This window comes from Microcaecilia unicolor, chromosome 5 (genome assembly GCF_901765095.1).
Source record: "Microcaecilia unicolor chromosome 5, aMicUni1.1, whole genome shotgun sequence".
Classification (NCBI taxonomy): Eukaryota; Metazoa; Chordata; class Amphibia; order Gymnophiona; family Siphonopidae; genus Microcaecilia; species Microcaecilia unicolor.
Genome location: NC_044035.1, coordinates 8,537,051 through 8,558,648, shown reverse-complemented (window position 1 = coordinate 8,558,648; position 21,598 = coordinate 8,537,051). Strand labels below are relative to the sequence as shown.

Below are 21,598 nucleotides of genomic sequence, written 5' to 3'. Positions count from 1 at the left end.
AAATTGACCCATGATCCCCAAGTTTTAATGAAAGAGCTCAGGCTCTACACACCAATTCTCCAATTCTGCCTTGTCATAGATTCTGTGACTGGTTGCATGAGGCCTGGCTATTGTGGGATGGGTCCCTCAGTGATTACCCCACCCCTGAAGGGCGGCCTGGCATTTGAGTACCGACACCTTTTCCATTGTCTGTTAAAATTGACCCATGATCCCCAAGTTTTAATGAAAGAGCTCAGGCTCTACACACCAATTCTCCAATTCTGCCTTGTCATAGATTCTGTGACTGGTTGCATGAGGCCTGGCTATGGTGGGATGGGTCCCTCAGTGATTACCCCACCCCTGAAGGGCGGCCTGGCATTTGAGTACCGACACCTTTTCCATTGTCTGTTAAAATTGACCCATGATCCCCAAGTTTTAATGAAAGAGCTCAGGCTCTACACACCAATTCTCCAATTCTGCCTTGTCATAGATTCTGTGACTGGTTGCATGAGGCCTGGCTATTGTGGGATGGGTCCCTCAGTGATTACCCCACCCCTGAAGGGTGGCCTGGCATTTGAGTACCGACACCTTTTCCATTGTCTGTTAAAATTGACCCATGATCCCCAAGTTTTAATGAAAGAGCTCAGGCTCTACACACCAATTCTCCAATTCTGCCTTGTCATAGATTCTGTGACTGGTTGCATGAGGCCTGGCTATTGTGAGATGGGTCCCTCAGTGATTACCCCACCCCTGAAGGGCGGCCTGGCATTTGAGTACCGACTCCTTTTCCATTGTCTGTTAAAATTGACCCATGATCCCCAAGTTTTAATGAAAGAGCTCAGGCTCTACACACCAATTCTCCAATTCTGCCTTGTCATAGATTCTGTGACTGGTTGCATGAGGCCTGGCTATTGTGGGATGGGTCCCTCAGTGATTACCCCACCCCTGAAGGGTGGCCTGGCATTTGAGTACCGACACCTTTTCCATTGTCTGTTAAAATTGACCCATGATCCCCAAGTTTTAATGAAAGAGCTCAGGCTCTACACACCAATTCTGCCTTGTCATAGATTCTGTGACTGGTTGCATGAGGCCTGGCTATTGTGGGATGGGTCCCTCAGTGATTACCCCACCCCTGAAGGGCGGCCTGGCATTTGAGTACCGACACCTTTTCCATTGTCTGTTAAAATTGACCCATGATCCCCAAGTTTTAATGAAAGAGCTCAGGCTCTACACACCAATTCTCCAATTCTGCCTTGTCATAGATTCTGTGACTGGTTGCATGAGGCCTGGCTATTGTGGGATGGGTCCCTCAGTGATTACCCCACCCCTGAAGGGCGGCCTGGCATTTGAGTACCGACACCTTTTCCATTGTCTGTTAAAATTGACCCATGATCCCCAAGTTTTAATGAAAGAGCTCAGGCTCTACACACCAATTCTCCAATTCTGCCTTGTCATAGATTCTGTGACTGGTTGCATGAGGCCTGGCTATGGTGGGATGGGTCCCTCAGTGATTACCCCACCCCTGAAGGGCGGCCTGGCATTTGAGTACCGACACCTTTTCCATTGTCTGTTAAAATTGACCCATGATCCCCAAGTTTTAATGAAAGAGCTCAGGCTCTACACACCAATTCTCCAATTCTGCCTTGTCATAGATTCTGTGACTGGTTGCATGAGGCCTGGCTATTGTGGGATGGGTCCCTCAGTGATTACCCCACCCCTGAAGGGCGGCCTGGCATTTGAGTACCGACACCTTTTCCATTGTCTGTTAAAATTGACCCATGATCCCCAAGTTTTAATGAAAGAGCTCAGGCTCTACACACCAATTCTCCAATTCTGCCTTGTCATAGATTCTGTGACTGGTTGCATGAGGCCTGGCTATTGTGAGATGGGTCCCTCAGTGATTACCCCACCCCTGAAGGGCGGCCTGGCATTTGAGTACCGACACCTTTTCCATTGTCTGTTAAAATTGACCCATGATCCCCAAGTTTTAATGAAAGAGCTCAGGCTCTACACACCAATTCTCCAATTCTGCCTTGTCATAGATTCTGTGACTGGTTGCATGAGGCCTGGCTATGGTGGGATGGGTCCCTCAGTGATTACCCCACCCCTGAAGGGCGGCCTGGCATTTGAGTACCGACACCTTTTCCATTGTCTGTTAAAATTGACCCATGATCCCCAAGTTTTAATGAAAGAGCTCAGGCTCTACACACCAATTCTCCAATTCTGCCTTGTCATAGATTCTGTGACTGGTTGCATGAGGCCTGGCTATTGTGGGATGGGTCCCTCAGTGATTACCCCACCCCTGAAGGGTGGCCTGGCATTTGAGTACCGACACCTTTTCCATTGTCTGTTAAAATTGACCCATGATCCCCAAGTTTTAATGAAAGAGCTCAGGCTCTACACACCAATTCTCCAATTCTGCCTTGTCATAGATTCTGTGACTGGTTGCATGAGGCCTGGCTATTGTGAGATGGGTCCCTCAGTGATTACCCCACCCCTGAAGGGCGGCCTGGCATTTGAGTACCGACACCTTTTCCATTGTCTGTTAAAATTGACCCATGATCCCCAAGTTTTAATGAAAGAGCTCAGGCTCTACACACCAATTCTCCAATTCTGCCTTGTCATAGATTCTGTGACTGGTTGCATGAGGCCTGGCTATTGTGGGATGGGTCCCTCAGTGATTACCCCACCCCTGAAGGGTGGCCTGGCATTTGAGTACCGACACCTTTTCCATTGTCTGTTAAAATTGACCCATGATCCCCAAGTTTTAATGAAAGAGCTCAGGCTCTACACACCAATTCTGCCTTGTCATAGATTCTGTGACTGGTTGCATGAGGCCTGGCTATTGTGGGATGGGTCCCTCAGTGATTACCCCACCCCTGAAGGGCGGCCTGGCATTTGAGTACCGACACCTTTTCCATTGTCTGTTAAAATTGACCCATGATCCCCAAGTTTTAATGAAAGAGCTCAGGCTCTACACACCAATTCTCCAATTCTGCCTTGTCATAGACTCTGTGACTGGTTGCCTGAGGCCTGGCTATGGTGGGATGGGTCCCTCAGTGATTACCCCACCCCTGAAGGGCGGCCTGGCATTTGAGTACCGACACCTTTTCCATTGTCTGTTAAAATTGACCCATGATCCCCAAGTTTTAATGAAAGAGCTCAGGCTCTACACACCAATTCTCCAATTCTGCCTTGTCATAGATTCTGTGACTGGTTGCATGAGGCCTGGCTATGGTGGGATGGGTCCCTCAGTGATTACCCCACCCCTGAAGGGCGGCCTGGCATTTGAGTACCGACACCTTTTCCATTGTCTGTTAAAATTGACCCATGATCCCCAAGTTTTAATGAAAGAGCTCAGGCTCTACACACCAATTCTCCAATTCTGCCTTGTCATAGATTCTGTGACTGGTTGCATGAGGCCTGGCTATTGTGAGATGGGTCCCTCAGTGATTACCCCACCCCTGAAGGGCGGCCTGGCATTTGAGTACCGACACCTTTTCCATTGTCTGTTAAAATTGACCCATGATCCCCAAGTTTTAATGAAAGAGCTCAGGCTCTACACACCAATTCTCCAATTCTGCCTTGTCATAGATTCTGTGACTGGTTGCATGAGGCCTGGCTATTGTGAGATGGGTCCCTCAGTGATTACCCCACCCCTGAAGGGTGGCCTGGCATTTGAGTACCGACACCTTTTCCATTGTCTGTTAAAATTGACCCATGATCCCCAAGTTTTAATGAAAGAGCTCAGGCTCTACACACCAATTCTGCCTTGTCATAGATTCTGTGACTGGTTGCATGAGGCCTGGCTATTGTGGGATGGGTCCCTCAGTGATTACCCCACCCCTGAAGGGCGGCCTGGCATTTGAGTACCGACACCTTTTCCATTGTCTGTTAAAATTGACCCATGATCCCCAAGTTTTAATGAAAGAGCTCAGGCTCTACACACCAATTCTCCAATTCTGCCTTGTCATAGATTCTGTGACTGGTTGCATGAGGCCTGGCTATTGTGGGATGGGTCCCTCAGTGATTACCCCACCCCTGAAGGGCGGCCTGGCATTTGAGTACCGACACCTTTTCCATTGTCTGTTAAAATTGACCCATGATCCCCAAGTTTTAATGAAAGAGCTCAGGCTCTACACACCAATTCTCCAATTCTGCCTTGTCATAGATTCTGTGACTGGTTGCATGAGGCCTGGCTATGGTGGGATGGGTCCCTCAGTGATTACCCCACCCCTGAAGGGCGGCCTGGCATTTGAGTACCGACACCTTTTCCATTGTCTGTTAAAATTGACCCATGATCCCCAAGTTTTAATGAAAGAGCTCAGGCTCTACACACCAATTCTGCCTTGTCATAGATTCTGTGACTGGTTGCATGAGGCCTGGCTATTGTGGGATGGGTCCCTCAGTGATTACCCCACCCCTGAAGGGCGGCCTGGCATTTGAGTACCGACACCTTTTTTGCTAGAAAAAAACGCACTGAGGTAAACCAACATACAGAGTTACAAAAATCCACTTATTTTGTTACTACAATGTGGCTTATGAAAAGCGATTCTTTTCCAGCTAAATATAGATGTAAATTCCTAATATTCCAAAGGTAGAACAGTGGAAGAGATTCATTTCTTCTTGATTAAAAATGAGCCTCACTGAGTTCCTAGTATCCTAACTGGGAACTCATATTTTATCACCAAGACAGATGCTGAAAACACACCTGAGGTCTCCTTACCCACAATATCTGTTTTGCTTGGATTTAAGGTAAACTTCTTTTGACTAGTCTCTCTACCCTTCATCATGGGGCCCTTTTACAAAGGCGCATTGAAAAATGGCCTGCGGTAGTGTAGACGCGTGTTTTGGCCGCGCTCAGAATCATTTTTCAGCATACCTGGAAAAAATGCCATTTTTTATTTTTACCGAAAATGGGCACGTGGCAAAGTGGAAATTGCCGTGCATCCATTTCGGATCTGAGACCTTACCATCAGCCATTGACCTAGCGGTAAGGTCTCAAGCGGTAACCAGGTGGTAATTGGTCTATGCGTGTAAAATGCCGATTACCGCCCACGCACCAGAAAGAAAAATATTTTCTGGGGCGCGTAGCGAGCGTGCTTCAAAAATGAAATTACCGCAAGTACCACGTGGTATCCGGGCGGTAACTGAAAATTGACATACGTTAGGCGCATGTCGGCACCTACGCGCCTTAGTAAAAAGGCGAGAGGAAAATGCCACCAAGAAATATATTTCTCTTTTAAATACGTTTATAAATGTGTTTATACATTTTTAATTTTAAATGACAAAAATTAATTACAACACCAGAATGTGGTAAAGGCGGTTAGCTTAGCGGAGTTTTAAAAAAGTTCAGGCGGCTTCCTAAAGGAAAAACCCATAGACCATTATTAAATTGACTTGGGGAATATTCACTATTTCTGGGATAAGCAGTATAAGATGTTTTGTACTTTTTTGGGATCTTGCCAGGTATTGTGACCTGGATTGGCCACTGTTGGAAACAGGATGCTGGGCTTGATGGACCTTTGGTCTTTCCCAGTATGGCAATACTTATGTACCATTTTATGAAATAGTTTTTATACCTGTTCAATGGTTTATTTATTTTGTATACATTCTTAATAGCTTTGCTTATGTGTCTAAAGTATATATTATTTTAAAGAGTTTATTTGTATACTTTATATTAAGATGCGAAGCATATTTGATGCTTATTTCTCCTTTTTTATATCTGTAATATTTCTTTGTGAAAATTTTTTTTAATAGTAATACTTATTTTGTAGACTCCTGAGGAAGGCGCTTTTTAGTGCCGAAATACAGCTGTGTCAAGTTGAGTTTTTCACTGTGTAACTTGGAATAAAGGTTTGATTTACAATATACATCTTCCCCGGTTTCTTGGAGGAACCTGCCCTTCCTACTCCCTGATGTGCACCTTAGTAAAAAGTCCCCATATGCGTTCTTTTTCCTTACTTTATCTGGCCACATTCTTATCTCGGAGTGCTGCTCTTGATAATCTTTCCCCCATTCTGCTCTCATGAGTGTTGCATCATTGATCACCTCTTTGGTTCTTCCCTCCCTCCCCCCTTGCTCTGTAAAGGGACATACTGCGCTCACGTTTTGTGATGGAAAGCTCTTTCTAGTTCTTCTCATTCACAAACTCAGCACTAGGCTGTCCCTTCCGGACAGGCTGTAAAGGGTTACTTCAGCAACACTCCATCGCCCACTATGCTGCTGTTCCTGTTGACCCATGGTATTTTTACAGGCTGGCTGGCGTTTCACAGTATCCTCAAAGGGGGTTAGAGTCTGAATCTGTAACATTTACATGAGCATCAGCCAGAATTACAGCAACTGCTCCGCAGATCAGCTTCAGTTAGTGTTTTTTTTAAGTCTTTCCCACCATTGCCATTATGTGGTCTCTGCTCCTTTAACTCTTTCCCAGATGCTCATACTAAGAGACCCAGGTCCTCTTGCTGGGCAAAGACATGAAATTGAGAATGATGAAATTTACTGTGAAATATTTATTTATGTATTAGGATTTATTTACTGCCTTTTTGAAAGAATTCATTCAAGGCCGTGTACAATAAGAATAAATCAAACATGAGCAATAGACAATTACAGCAGTAAAAATATTGAAATAACAATACAAAGTATGGCATAGTAGACTACTTACAATGTCAACACAATACGTAATAGAACATTTTAATTGACAGTGTAGGCAAAGATAGAACATGTTTAGATATGTAAGAGAATAAGAGGAGTTAGAAAATAAGGTGACTAATTTAAAGAAAGTTGCACATGAGGTCAGAGAGATGATTAAATGTTATCTCAGCTAGGGTAGGAGTGGATAAACATGTCCTGTTGCAGAAGGTGCAGACTGTGTCACTTCTTGTGTGGGAGTGAGACTAACAAGTTAGTTACTTCTTCCATTAAAAGCCTGGTTGAAGAGTCAAGCTTTCACCTGCTTCCTGAAGTAGAGATAGTCTTGCGTTAAGTGGAGCCTTTCAGGAAGTGCATTCCAGAGTGTGGGGGCTACTCCGGAGAACGTTCGCTGGTGGGTATCACATCATGTGATGTCCTTTGGAGAGAGTATGGTTAGGGATATCCCTTGGGAGGACCTTAGTGTCCTTGGAGGAGTGTAGAGGATGATCCTATTCTTCAGGTACTCAGGGCTGTTCCCTTTCAGGACCTTGAAGATCAGACATAGAGTTTTAAATTTAGCTCTGTATTGTACTGGTAGCCAATGAAGTTTTTGCAAAAATGGTGTGATATGGTTATGTCGCGTGCAACCTTCTGTTAGTCTTGCTGCTGCATTCTGAAACAATTGGAGCTGGTGCAGGTCCTTTGTAGTCAGACCATTGTAGAATGCATTAGAATAATCCAGTCTTGGTGCTAATGCACAACTGGGTTAAGATTTACCTTCTCGATGTAAGGAGAGAGGCAGCGCAGTTGTCGCAAATAGTAGAAGCAGCTCTTGAAGGTTGCTTGGATTTGGGGAATCAGAGTAAGTGTTGAATGTAACTGTATTCCAAGGTTCCTGACTTGTGATTTGAGGGGGAGTTCGTACTTCCCAAAAGAGATTTTGATGTCAGGTAGGTATCCGCTTGTGTAAGGGACCCATAGAAGCTCGGTTTTACTTGGGTTCATGCAAAGTTGGTTGTGCTTATCCCATTCTTGAATTCATGTTAGATAATCAGTTTATTCAGAGCTGTAGGTAAGTCAATAATAGTGAAGGTGGCTCAGTTCCTACTTAACTGAAGAGGCACAACACCTTCCACCCACATGCCCCCTAGGAGACTGCCAGGATTCAGCACCAAACCAAAGGACCATCATAGGCAGATGATCATAGAGAGCGCAAGTGAGAATGCAACTTCAGTATTAATGTCTAATGTAAAATAGCAATTATAAAAACCAGAGTGTAAAATAAAGGAGACTAAGCAGTGGTAGGATTGAAAAGTTCTAAGAAATATGGAGGTAGTTCTTATATATTAATATATGAACATCATAAGGAAGTTCTCAGAGTATAAACTCATCCAAGCGAGGCTACACCAAAGTGAATTACGTCTCTAAGGATGGACAAGCTTCTCGATCATAGAACTTCTCTTTGAGTTTTTTCAATTTTTTTTTAACAAATGCACACCCGTACTCTTGTTGAATTTAAATAATAAAGATTGAAGAACTAATGAGTCATTCCTATCACTTGCTCAAGCAAACCTCGTACACACAAAAGTAAAATAAAAATATGCTATAATCAATCACTCTTAGTCACTTTTGTGTACTATTTCTATAAACAGTAGACCTTAGCTTTCACTATTTTCTATAATAACCAAGTGTGATAAATCTAGGTCAGAAGTACCACCTCCTCTCTGGATTCGGTCTGTGTCCGCGTGTTGTTACCATATCAGTCAGCCCTCCGGTTCAACATTTCTCACAGTGAGACGAGTTCTGTTAATTCCGTCAAACGGCTTTACAAACAGCTCTCCAATTCTCTTGGCTCACTGTGGAACGAATCCTGTTGGAACTGTGGCTTGTCTGTCCGACGTTTCCGCTCTTTTTTAAAATATCAAAATAACCTTCAGGATGAAATCATAACGAGTTCGACTCTGCAGGGTTTCGAAAAACTTCTTCAGGAACTCTGAATATGATACATTTTCACTATCAAAAGGGATAAGAAAGTACCCTCTGTCTGCCCTCTGTAAAACACCAGAAGAGGAAGGGAAATGACCAGAGCTAGCAAGAAATTCAAACTGCAACAACTCAGTGCTCCTGTTCACAAATGTTCCGTAATCCATGTCAATTTTTATTTGTAGACCACTTTGACTATATGTACAGGAATCCAATAGCGAAAATGTGTTAAATAAGTTGTAAAAACCTGAAAAACAACTGCTTTTACAGGCCACTTGAGTCTACAACATAGATGCAGGAGAGGTAGGTTTGTTTGAGATTTATTTGGACCACCCTAGGGCTCTTCACTCTTTACACATTCTTTTTGAAACAGTGCATGCTCCTTTCTTGATAATATAATGCCTGTGTTCACTCACATGGTCAGGGGTGGTGTGTCCTTTTTCCAAATAGTGTGCCCTCTTTCCAAAAAGCACACACAATTATCGTCAAACAAAAAACACAAAATGTTCATGTTTTTTGTACCCAGAATGCCTGTATTTTGTGTGTGTCATATTTTAAAGATTTTGAATTCTGACTAGTTCAGAACAGCTGTTTCCTACCACTACTGCTCATGTGAATTTCTATCACTCCTAGGCTCTGTCAGGCAGTGTTAGAGCTCCATACTCTGATTTCCCATCATTCCTAGGCTTCTATCAGGGTCTGTCAGATCTCCTCCTGTGAATTCCTGTCCCTCCTTGGTTCCATCAGTGTTGGAGCTCAATGCTGTGAATTCCTGTCACTCCTAGGTTTCGTCACTATCAGAACTCCTTCTGCAAATTCCCATCACTCCTAGGCTCCATCAGGCAAGTCAGAGCTCCATGCTGCCAGTTGCCATCACTCCTAGGGTCTGTCAGGCAGTGCCAGAACCCCATGTCTTGAGTTCCCGTCATTCCTAGAATTGCCAGATAGTGCAAGAGCTCAAATAAACTTTCACCCACTGCCTTTGACCTCTCAGGGCATAGGAGCTAACTTTTCAAAATTATTGGGGGTGCTAAGCCCAATGGAAATAATCCCTCCCTGGACACATACAAGGAATTTTTCCAATATTGGGGGTGCTCAAGCACCCACAGCACCCACAGAGTCGGCTCCAATGTCTCAGGGAAATGACTACTGCTAACCTTTAGTGTCTTCTGTAGGAAGAAATTAATTTTGTAGCTGAGATTGTGTCATCATCTTTGTCAACTCATGTCTAGGAGAGTGCCCCAGGGCAGCAACTCTGCATGAACCTTGTTGAATATTCTTTGAACAGTAGGGAAGGGAAGAGAGAAGACAGTGCTAAGTAGAATTCCTTCACCCCTCTAGGGCTTGCAAGGTGTGAGCAACCACAATTAATTTAAATAACTCTTGGCAGCCCATAAAGCCTACGTCCCCATAGAAGTAACTAGGACAGATTTTCTGCTGAGCATCCCTGCCATTATTCCTCATCCTGTTCCTCCTCCAGCTCTTTCCGTGCTTCATAACTCTGTTCATACTGCAGGACATGCCAAGAGACCTTCTGTCTCTCCAGCTCTCTCCTTCCCCAGACCAGACATCTCTTCAAAGTGGTCTCAAGCAAGAAGCAGGCAATCAGGAGAAGGAAGCTCTTAGTGTTAATCATGTGTCTGTGTAATAGAGACAAGTGATGTGTGAAAGGAATGCGTGATCACTCAACATGACATTGAAAACACCTACAGTGCTTCATTTCATGCTATTTCTCAACTGAAACTGGTGGTTGGGAGGCAGGGATAGTGCTGGGCAGACTTATACGGTCTGTGCCAGAGCCGGTAGTGGGAGGCGGGGCTGGAGGTTGGGAGGCGGGGATAGTGCTGGGCAGACTTATACGGTTTGTGCCAGAGCCGGTGGTGGGAGGCGGGACTGGAGGTTGGGAGGCAGGGATAGTGCTGGGCAGACTTATAAGGTCTGTGCCCTGAAGAGCACAGGTACAAATCAAGGTAAGGTATACACAAAAAGTAGCACATGTGAGTTTATCTTGTTGGGCAGACTGGATGGACCGTGCAGGTCTTTTTCTGCCGTCATCTACTATGTTACTATGTTTTTGGTTTTGAATTCCATTATAGCGTTTTGAGTAGAGTGATGTGGTAGCTGTGTTAATCCACTTTTTAAAGGTAATAAATAGAAATAAAACAGAGAAAAGAAAATAAGATGGTACCTTTTTTTTATTGGACTAACACTGCATTTTTGATTAGCTTTCAAAGGTAACCCGTCTTCTTCAGATCAGAAATAAGCAAATGTTGATAAATAACAGCATATACAAGTAAAACACCAAAGCCCCCCTCCCCCCTCACCGAACCTTGAAATGACAGAGGAGGAAGTAGCATTCCCTCCTCCTTCCAGTGCCGCTTCCAAAATGGTGATGCCCTGCCCTACCCAGTGCATCCTGGGACATGCTGGGCAGAGCATGTCCACCACTGCCAACTCCAGGCTCCGCCCTTTCTGCCTCGCCTCACTCCATGCGTGGAACAAACTCTCCGAGCCCATACGCCAGGCCCCCTCCCTGCCCATCTTCAAATCACTGCTTAAAGCCCACCTCTTCAATGTCGCCTTCGGCACCTAACCACTACACCTCTACTCAGGAAATCCAGACTGCCCCAACTTGACATTTCGTCCTTTAGATTGTAAGCTCCTTCGAGCAGGGACTGTCATTCTTTGTTAATTTGTACAGCGCTGCGTAACCTTAGTAGCGCTCTAGAAATGTTAAGTAGTAGTAGTAGAGCTTCCCTACCATATAAAGGAGAAACTCCCTTATATGGTAGGGAAGCCCCACCCAGCGTATCTGAGAATGCACTGGGCAGAGTGCCACCATGTTGGAGGCAGTGCTGGAAGGAGGATGGCATGCTACTCCCTCTTCCATCATTTCAAGTTACTGGTGGGAGGGATTCAGGGGGGGGGGGGTGCTAGAATACTTGGGGGCTGGAGGTCTCTCTTCTGTCGGGGAGGTGTAGTTCTATCAGGGGTCAGGGGTCAGGGGGTGCTAGACCACTAGAGTGGAGGGCTGGGGTTCCAATGGACCTCCAGCCCTCTGTTCGGGGGGAGCAGGTTTAGGGGTCTGGAGGTTCACTGGACCTCCGGCCCCTTACATTGGTAATGTTTGACAGGGGTGGGGGTGTTGACAGCCTGGACCTGTCAAACAACCTCTGTAGGAGGATTGTGCCTTGGGTACATGCTCAAGCACAATCCGCCTGCAGACGTACCCCTATGATTTAAGCTAATAGCAGACATAAATTTGCATGCTATTAGGTTTGATCATAGAGGCGTTATTTCCCTGCGCTAATTTTACAGTGTTGTTTGGAACAGCGCAGGGAAATTGATCATCAGGGCCCTAAGTGCATGCCTCCCAGCATGGGTGTGACATGCACACTGACTGCATCAAAACACATCCAATGAATTGGACAATGGCAAGAAGCTGTCAAAATAATTTAATTATGCTCCTGATCCTAGCTTTGGACTAGATCAGTGGATGTAGTGGAGGCAGTGCATACAAATCTCTCTCATGAATATTCATTGTGGATATCCTGAAAACCTGACTGGCTGGGGTGCCTCCAGGACCAGGATTGGGAACCACTGTAGTGCCTAGATCAAACTTAAAATTATGCAGAAAGGTATCTGGTTACTGCCAGTCTTTCAAGTCTCTTTCTGAAAGGGGGAAGTTGCTTGTCCTGTAATGTCTTTTTTTGCAGAATCTTTCACATTCAGTTCACCAGACTTCAAAATCCAAAGGGTGCAGGAAATAAGGATTCATGCTTATTACCTACCTGCTACACACCACCTTGGTGACTCTCTTAATAAATTTGGCTACTAAATGTACTTAAATAAATACAATTTAGGTAAATTGGGTAATTGGAAGTGAAAGTGACCTGTCAGAGTACAGACAGTTAGAGACAGTCATGGGGAAACAACCAATGGGTCTCGTCCTCTGTTCCCTGGCAAATACAGACTGCAGCAGGACATGTTTATCCACTCCTATCCTAGCTGGGATAATATTTACTCACCTCTCTGACCTCATGCGCAACTTTCTTTAAATTAGTCCCTTTATTTTCTAACTCCTCTTACCTATCTATCTGTTCCATCTTTGTTTATACCCTACACTATTAAAATGTTTTACTACATATTGTGTTGACATCGTAAGTAATATATGCCATTCTTTGTATTGTTATTTGAATATTTTTACCTGCTGTAATTGTCTATTGCTTATGTTTGGTTTATTCCTTCAAAAAGGTGGTAAATAAATCCTAACAAATAAATAAATCTGTAAACCCCATCTCAGTTGCGTTCCGTGGTTGGCTGACACCTGGGGCGGATCGCCGCTGCACGCACCTCCCCCCCCCCCCCCCCCCCCCCCCGGCGTGGCACGGCACTCCCCCTGGCGTGGACCCCCCCGGCGCAGCGCCTCTCACTCCCCCCCCCATCCGACAGTCCCCACCTGCCTATCAGCTGAGCTCCGTGCACCCGGCAGCTCGAATCTGCAGCGCTGCTGACTGTAAAAGAAGAAAATTGTCTCGTCGTTGGCCCTTCCCTCACACTGTGTCCCGCCCTCTGATGTAACTTCCTATTTCCTCGAGGACTTATCTCTATTGCACAAGTTGAATTCAACGTTGAAACCCTTTCTGCATCATGCAGCCAGTAACAAGTGTGTCGATTATTTGTTAACCGTGTGCTTCTGCCCGCCAGGGTAGCTTTCTGCATCAGACCCCACTGTGGGGATGACTGCGATATCAGAGCAGCTTACTGAAATGTGATTGGTGCAAGTATCCTATATAATAATTCTCACCTCCAACGTTCTATGCTTGGGACCGTGGCTCCCTGGCTGCAAATGGTCTGTGAGGCAGACACGCACGGACGTCACTGACGTCAACACAGCTGATTCCAAGGCAAGGGGAGGAGTATTTCCCTACTCCTACTGCCTCGGAATCAGCTGTCACCCCCCCCCCCCGCGCGCTATGGCCCCATCGAAACCCACCCCCTCCCGCGAACTTGTCGATCCCCCCCACCCGGAACGCCAAAAACTGCCACCGCCGTTGTTGTGCTACCTTCCCTTCCCGTAGGTTGTTCAATCATCTTCTTAGAAAGTTTAACTCCGTGCGTAGTTAAACTTTCTAAGAAGATGATTGAACAACCTACGGGAAGGGAAGGTAGCACAACAACGGCAGCGGCGATAGTTTTTGGCATTCCGGGGTGGGGATCGACAGGTTCGCGGGAGGGGGTGGGTTCGATGGGGCCGTAGCGTGGGGGGGGGGGGAATTGCCTGCCTAAGGCCCGTTTCCTTGCCTACAGAAACGGGCCTTTTTTACTAGTATAATTATAATGCAAGAAATGTCCGTGGCTTGAAACTCAGAATTAGAAATTGCCCAAGTATCAACCATTCTCTGAAAATATGATGTGGTTTTGTTCTGACTTGAGGAATGAGATTTAATCAACTTCCTCTTCCTGCTATGATAAATTCAGAAAGATCATTAGCAGCCAGTAACATCTTGCTCTGCACATCACCCAAAGTTCAGCTTGATGCTTTGTGAAGGCAGAAAATCTTCAGCAGAGAGCAGTGGCAAAGCGATCTGACTTCTCAGCGGGGCGGGGGGGGGGGGGGGCACACACATAACAGTGCTATAGAGCTTCCTCCTTTACTTATTCCTGTTGTTTCTTTCTATTTTCCCTACATCTCCTTCTCACCCAGACCTTAGTGGTCTACAATCATGTCTTAGTGCTGTTTCTGGTTGACTTTCCGATAATCCTCTGATTTTGAATTATTCAAAGACTGTTGGATTTTGGATCCTTTTACTCCTCCTTCTTTGGTCTCAGTGCTTTTTAATTCTCCTGTACCTACTACTAATTCATTTAAATACCTTGATGTTTTCTTCAGTGGCGTAGCAAGGGTGGCTGCCACCCGGGGCAGTTCGCCGTTGCACCCCCCCCCCCCCGAGTGCATTTTAACTGTTGGGAGGCTCCACACCCCTTCTGCCATCTGTTCCCCCTTCTCCCATCTGAGTCTCCCGACCCCCGACCCAGTGCCTACCCTCAGCTCCGTCCAAAGTCCTCTTCTTCCTGCATCCTACTACCTTTACAAAAGAAATCTCGGAAGCCGAGGCGCAGCGCCTCGCGTCTGCATGTAAAAGCAGTGTGGATCGTCTCTTCGGGCCTTCCCTCACTCTGTCTGTCCCACCTTTGCGGAAATAGGAAGTTGCGTCAGCGGAGGGCGGGACAGACAGTGAGGGAAGGCTCAAAGAGATGATCCACACTGCTTTTACATGCAGACGCGAGGCGCTGCGCTTCGGCTTCCGAGATTTCTTTTGTAAAGGTAGTAGGGTGCGGGAGCTGGCAGGAAGAAGAGGACTTTGGGAGCACCCCCCTTGAGGTGACACCCGGGGTGGACCGCCCCGCCCTTGCTACACCACTGGTTTTCTTTGATTAAGCTCTGTCCTTTTTCCCTCAGTTTTGCTTTTTCTCTCCGGTCTTGAATATTCTGACACTTACATACCTTGGTTCATGCTTTTGTAATTTCTCATCTTGACTATGCCAATGTGGTTTATGCTGGTTTACCATCACTACACCTTCGTCGACTACAAACGTTGCAGAATGCTGCTGCCCGCCACCTTTGCAAAGCTCACAGGTCTGATTCTCTCACTCCTCTCCTGTCATCCCTTCACTGGCTTCCAATCAGATTTCAGCCCTGGTTCAAAATTCTTTGTCTCATTCATAAAACTCTTCATTGTGGTTCACCAGCCTGTCTTCTCTTATTATTCCTTATCCAACTTCACATGCTCTCTGATTACTTGATTCTCATCGACTGGTTTTGCCGTCACCAAAACACGCTCACTATGAATCTACTCATCACACTGCATTCTAATTTTTGGAACCAAAACTTTGGAATGATCTTTTTCAGGTTCTTTTGGAAACCCACTTTTTTACTCTTGTGTTTGGATTTTCACCCCCAGCATCCTAGTGCTGGGTACTGGCCATCTGCTCGTTTAGCTGGTATATCTGTTTGTCTGCTCTTGTGTGAATGATTCTGATATATCAAATTCTGACATTCCTTTCTGTTTTAACTGTGTTCTTTTTTTAATTGTGAACCACTGCGACCTTCTTATAGATGTGACGGTATATTAAGAATTTTAACAAATAATCCTACTATAAAGCATGTATCAAAATAAATTGAAACTTGAAACATTTATGCACTTGAGTGGTTAGCATATTTCGCTTTAAAAAAGGTTTGGACACATTCCTGGAGGAAAAATCCATAGTCTGTTATTGAGATGGAAATGGGGGAAGCCACTGCTTGTCCTGGGATTGGTAGCATGGAATGTTGCTGCTCTTTGAGATTCTGAATGGAACGTTGCTACTCTTTGGGATTCTGCCAGGTACTTGTGACCTGGATTGGCCACTGTTTGAAGCAGGATACTGGGCTAGATGGACCATTGGTCTGACCCATTATGGCTACTTTTATTGTATTATGTAAATGATAATATCTATGCTCTATTCTACAAATACCTGATTAATTTCCATAGTTCATATTTGCATGGGGGTATTTACAGGGGAAAAAAATGAGAGGGCTCCCATTTCTGCACGTAACATTCAGAATACTGTAAGTTCCTGTCACTCTTAGGATGGCATAAGTGCGAGTGCATAAATTTTAGGCATGTTGATAGAGGGTTACAGGAACCTAACTGGAGGCACCCTTAGGGGGCAAGTTTAGGTATCCTGAGATCACACGGTAGGAGCTTCTATATTGGAACTTGGACACCCAAATTCTGTTATAGAATTCTAGTGCACTCCGGTATCAGCGCCCTTAACATGGCACCCACAAGGCGGCCGTGGTCAGAAGGATGCTAGGCTGCATAGAGAGGGTTATAACCAGTAGAAGAAAGGAGGTATTAATGCCTCTGTACAAGTCGTTGGTGAGGCCCCACCTGGAGTATTGTGTTCAGTTTTGGAGGCCTTATGTTGCTAAGAACATAAAAAGACAAAGAAAAGCAATGAAAATGGTATGGGATTTGCATTACAAGATGTATGAGGAGAGACTTGCTGTCATGAACATGTATACCCTGGAGGAAAGGAGAAACAGGGGCGATATGATAGACGTTCAAATATTTGAAAGATATTAATCCGCAAACAAACATTTTCCAGAGACGGGAAGGCAGTAGAACTAGAGGACATCAATTGAGGTTGATGGGAGGCAGATCAGGAACAGGGCTGCCGAGAGACTGGGCCGGGCGCTGCGCCACAGTCCCCACCCTTGGAGGCCCGGGCCCAGGGAATTTTGTCCCCCCTGCCCCCCCTCTCAGCGGCCCTGCTCAGGAATGATGTCAGGAAGTATTTTTTCATGGCGAAGGTGATAGATACTTGGAATGCCGTCCCGCGGGAGGTGGTAGAGATGAAAACAGTAATGACATTCAAAAATGATTAGGATAAACATAAAGGAATCCTGTTTAGAAGGAATGGATCCAAACAAGCTTAGCATAGATTAGGAGACAACACTGGTAATTGGGAAGCAAAGCCAGTACTGGGAAGACTTCTACGGTCTGTGTCCCAATAGTGGTCAAACTACTAAATGCCTTTTTCCCTGTGGTGGAGAGTGGGAAGGTTCCAATGCTACATAGCACCTGTGAGGGACAGCATGGAATGCACAAAGAGAGGAGGGCAGGGGGGGGGGGGGTTGTCCCCCATGTTATTGCTGACCTGTCATCTGCTAAATGATTCATTAGTCCTCAATATCCCAACCTAAATTTTAATACTGATGAATCTAACTGAAGTTAATATAACCATGACAAGCAAAACTGGAAATCTCTGCTCCTTTTCATACTGTAGGTCCTCTGCAATGTGCAGATACCATGTGTGTTTGGCAAAGGGGAGAAAAAATACAGAGCAAGGCAGAGGCTGAGAGATTCCATGGCTGAAACTCTGTAAATATTAATTTATATAGTGTATCCATTAAATGCAATAATACTGTTAATCTTTCAGATTCAGCTCTAGATTAGATGTCCACCGGATATTAATTGCTCAGTCCGCTTTCCAAGGCTCCTATTATCTGGCCTGTAATCAGAGAACTCATTGTGTGTTATATGAGTTCTCGTGGACCTCACTGCCAGCAGTGCTGATAAAACTGTCTGTTTTATTTTGCAGGCGTTGCCTTCATCCCAGCCAGCGTGTCTTATCTCATAGGAACCAATATTTTTGGGGTGCTGGCGCATAAAATGGGACGGTAAGATGAATCAAAGCAATAAGTGACCGGTCTGCCGATGTACAATTTCCTGCATTGCTGTTATTTTTCCATCCTCTCTCCTATTCACTAATAGTCTTAGGTCTGCCGATAGCCTGGTCTTACATTGCCCTTATTTTCTTGAATTTCCCAGCACAATTCACTCCAAAGGGCATTTGGTCATGTGATGAAATCCTTAACCCTAGCTCTTTCCAGACGCCCATGTTAAAGGCTCTCTGATCTTTGTTTCTTAACAGGTGGTTTTGCTCCCTGCTGGGAATGATAATTGTGGGAATCAGCGTGATATCTGTGAGTATACCCTGATGTTTTAGCACAGGTTTGTCCAAATTCAGTCCTTGAGGGCTGCAACCAGACCAGGTTTTCAGGATACCACTAATGAATATGCATGAGAAACATTTGCATGCCCACTACATCAATTGTATGCAGATCTCTCATATGCATATTCATTATATTAATAAACATAACTATGAACAATTTATCATTACTTTATTACATCAAATGATCCATCAATAATTTTTTAAAACATTTCTTAAAAATGTAACTACATACACTGCAGCACTACCTGAAAAGCACAATGTGGAATTAATTTATATGTCTTGATAGTCATCAAGGCTCTAGAGAAGTCAGTCACAGTCAGTTGCTAAATTCCTAACACCCAACAGAAAGGACTTAACAAGGATCTGGGGTTCCTAACCCATTATAAACCATAAAGCTGTATGTCTCTGTTGATCACCCCACCCCTCACCTATCCACACCCATCGTGTTAGAATATCAATGATATGCTTTGATGTCCCCATGCATACCTCCGACCCACCCCCATCCTCCCACCCTGTCAGACTGTCATAGTAATGCTTGAATGTTTTCACTTATATACCGTATTTTTCAGACTATAAGACGCACCGGACCATAAGACGCACCTAGGTTTTAGAGGAGGGAAATAGGAAAAATTTTTTTTTCCTTTTTCCCTCCTCTAAAACCTAGGTGCTCCGGTGCGTCTTGTCCGAGTTCGGGATCGCCCTCCCCCCGGCCCTGTCACCACTTCTCCCCTACTCACGTCACGCGATGTTCCCTGGTGGTCTAGTGACGTCGGGGCAGGAAAGAGCCCCCTCTTTCCTGCCCAGCGCGCTGCTCTCCGTCCTCCTGTATGCTGCCTGACGGTCTCGGCGAGATTCAAAATGGCCGCCGAGAATTGAAGGCTCTTTCCTGCCCCGACGTCACTAGACCACCAGGGAACATCGCGTGATGTGAGTAGGGGAGAAGTGGTGACAGGGCCGGGGGGAGGGCGATCCCGAACTCGGGGGGAGGGAGGGAACTCGCTACCTTTGGAATATAAGACGCACCCCCCATTTTCCTCCCAAATTTGGGGGGAAAAAGTGCGTCTTAGTCCGAAAAATACGGTACACTGTCAGCTAGCACATTTGCTTATTTCCGATCTGACGAAGAAGGGCAACCTTCGAAAGCTAATCAAGAAATGTATTAAGTTATGTCCAATAAAAAAGGTATCATCTTATTTTCTTTTCCATGTTTTATTTTGTTTGATTTCTATTGATAAGTCATTCAGTGAAACTTGGTGATTCCAATGTCTCAATATTCAAGTAATTCTCTATATTGAAGCTGTTCAGTGAAACTTAAATAAATCCAAATCACCAGCACACGTGGGAGATTGATGCAATCTGTGAAATTTTGATGAATTCTTCCACACCTTGCATCAAAAGAATTCAATGGATCAGTTGAACCTGGAGAGCATATAACATCCACATCTTTAATCCATGTGTCAAAGAAATGACATCTTGTGTAAGAGACTCTGGATATTTGCTTCAAATGTTGAGTGAAGTGAATATTCCCTGATACTCAAATGGTTATGTTAGTAACGTTAGATGGAAGTGCCTTGTACACAAATATAGGAAATGGACAGCTTTGGAGGTGATACGTAGACACTTACAGAACAGAAAACCGTCAGAAAATGTAATTCAATTTTTGGACACCATGGCAGAATTAGTCATCACAAAGAATTATTTTTTGTTCAAGAACATCTTTTCTTTCTTCTTCAGACTAAGGGAGTTGCCATGGGCATCACTGTGGCCCCCATGGTGGCATGTCTTTACACGTCTTGAGTATGAAGAGAACTATGAATATACATCAAATTTTACCGAGCATATATTGTATTGGAAACTCTATATAGACGATATTCTGTTGATTTGTGGAGGTGATCAGAATACATTGCAGTTGTTTTGGGGTTATTTGAATACATGATAGCAATATACAATTTATATCATATATATAAGAGAGTCATTCAGTACATTTTTTGGATGTATTAATACAATTTGTGGATAATAGTTTTATTACTCAGTCAAACAGGAAATATAATGACCGGAATGTTCTCCTACATTATGACAGTCATCATCCAAAATGATTAAAGGACAGCATTCCAGGGGGACAATTTCTGTGCATATGTAAGATGTACATGTAGAAAGGAACATTTGGCTATCAAGCTAAAGATATGAAATCTCGGTTCAGACAGTGAGTATCTCTTTCTAGAATCTATAATATAATAAAACGCACCGTGAACATTCTGAAGACAACGTTCTGAAGTCACTCAAACACTCCCTGGCTGTAGGGTTCGTGGATTCATGGTGTGAAGCCAGCCAGCCAGCCGTCTCTGCCCCGCCCTCGCGTCAAACGTCATGACGTCGAGGGCGGAAAAAAAAAACAAATGGATCGCACCCACGCACGGTGCATTTTATTATATTAGATTTACCTCCGTGGTGGCGGTTGCGGAAGCGCAGCGTCAGGGAAGGAGGCGGCGCTCCTGACGTCTAGCCTTCCCTTCGCTGTGTTCCGCCTTCTTCTGATGTCAAGGATGACGTCAGAAGAAGGCGGAACACACGAAGGGAAGGCTAGACGTCGGGAGCGCCGCCTCCTTCCCTGACGCTGCGCTGCCAGAACCGCCACTGAGGTAAATTTAAAAAGAAAAAAAAAAAAGGGATGTTGGGGGGAGAGAAGAGGGTGGCCAGTAAAGTTGAACAATGGGAGCGGGAGGGGCAGGGGAGAAACGACAGCATGGATGCGAAGGGGGGGGGGGGGGAGAAGAGGGCGGGCCAGGCTGGGACATGGGAGAGAGAGGAGCATGGATGCGAGGGGGGGTCATGGAAGGGAGAGAGGGGACTTGCTGGAAAAGGATGAATGGAGGCGGCAGGGGACAGAGGAGCATGGATGGGCATGGATTGGGAGGGCAGGGCTCAGGGAGAGAGGGGAATTGCTGGAAAGGGATGAATGGAGGGGGCAGGTGACAGAGGAGCATGGATGGGCATGGATTGGAAGGGCAGGACTCAGGGAGAGGGGAATTGCTGGATAGGGATGAATGGAGGGGACAGATGGGCATGGATGGATATGGATTGCAGGGCAGGCCTCAGGTAGAGAGGGGAATTGCTGGATAGGGATGAATGGAGGGGCCAGGTGACAGAGGAGCATGGATGGGCATGGATTGGAAGGGCAGGACTCAGGGAGAGGGGAATTGCTGGATAGGGATGAATGGAGGGGACAGATGGGCATGGATGGATATGGATTGCAGGGCAGGCCTCAGGCAGAGAGGGGAAATGCTGGAAAGGGATGAATGGAGGGGGCAGGGGACAGAGGAGCATGGATGGGCATGGATTGAGAGGGCAGGGCTCAGGGAGAGAGGGGAATTGCTGGATAGGGATGAATGGAGGGGGCAGGTGACAGAGGAGCATGGATGGGCATGGATTGGGAGGGCAG

The 21,598-nt window shown here is 45.4% G+C and overlaps 1 protein-coding gene across 1 annotated transcript in view; it reads left to right on the top strand.

The window, feature by feature from the left end:
- SLC18A2 (solute carrier family 18 member A2) overlaps nt 1–21,598 on the top strand; it is a 138,165-nt gene that overhangs the window by 87,384 nt on the left and 29,183 nt on the right. The window contains exons 11-12 of the mRNA XM_030204747.1: nt 17,746–17,824; nt 18,079–18,130. Coding sequence (XP_030060607.1) covers nt 17,746–17,824; nt 18,079–18,130 — 131 coding nt within the window. The remainder of the gene's footprint in view (nt 1–17,745; nt 17,825–18,078; nt 18,131–21,598) is intronic.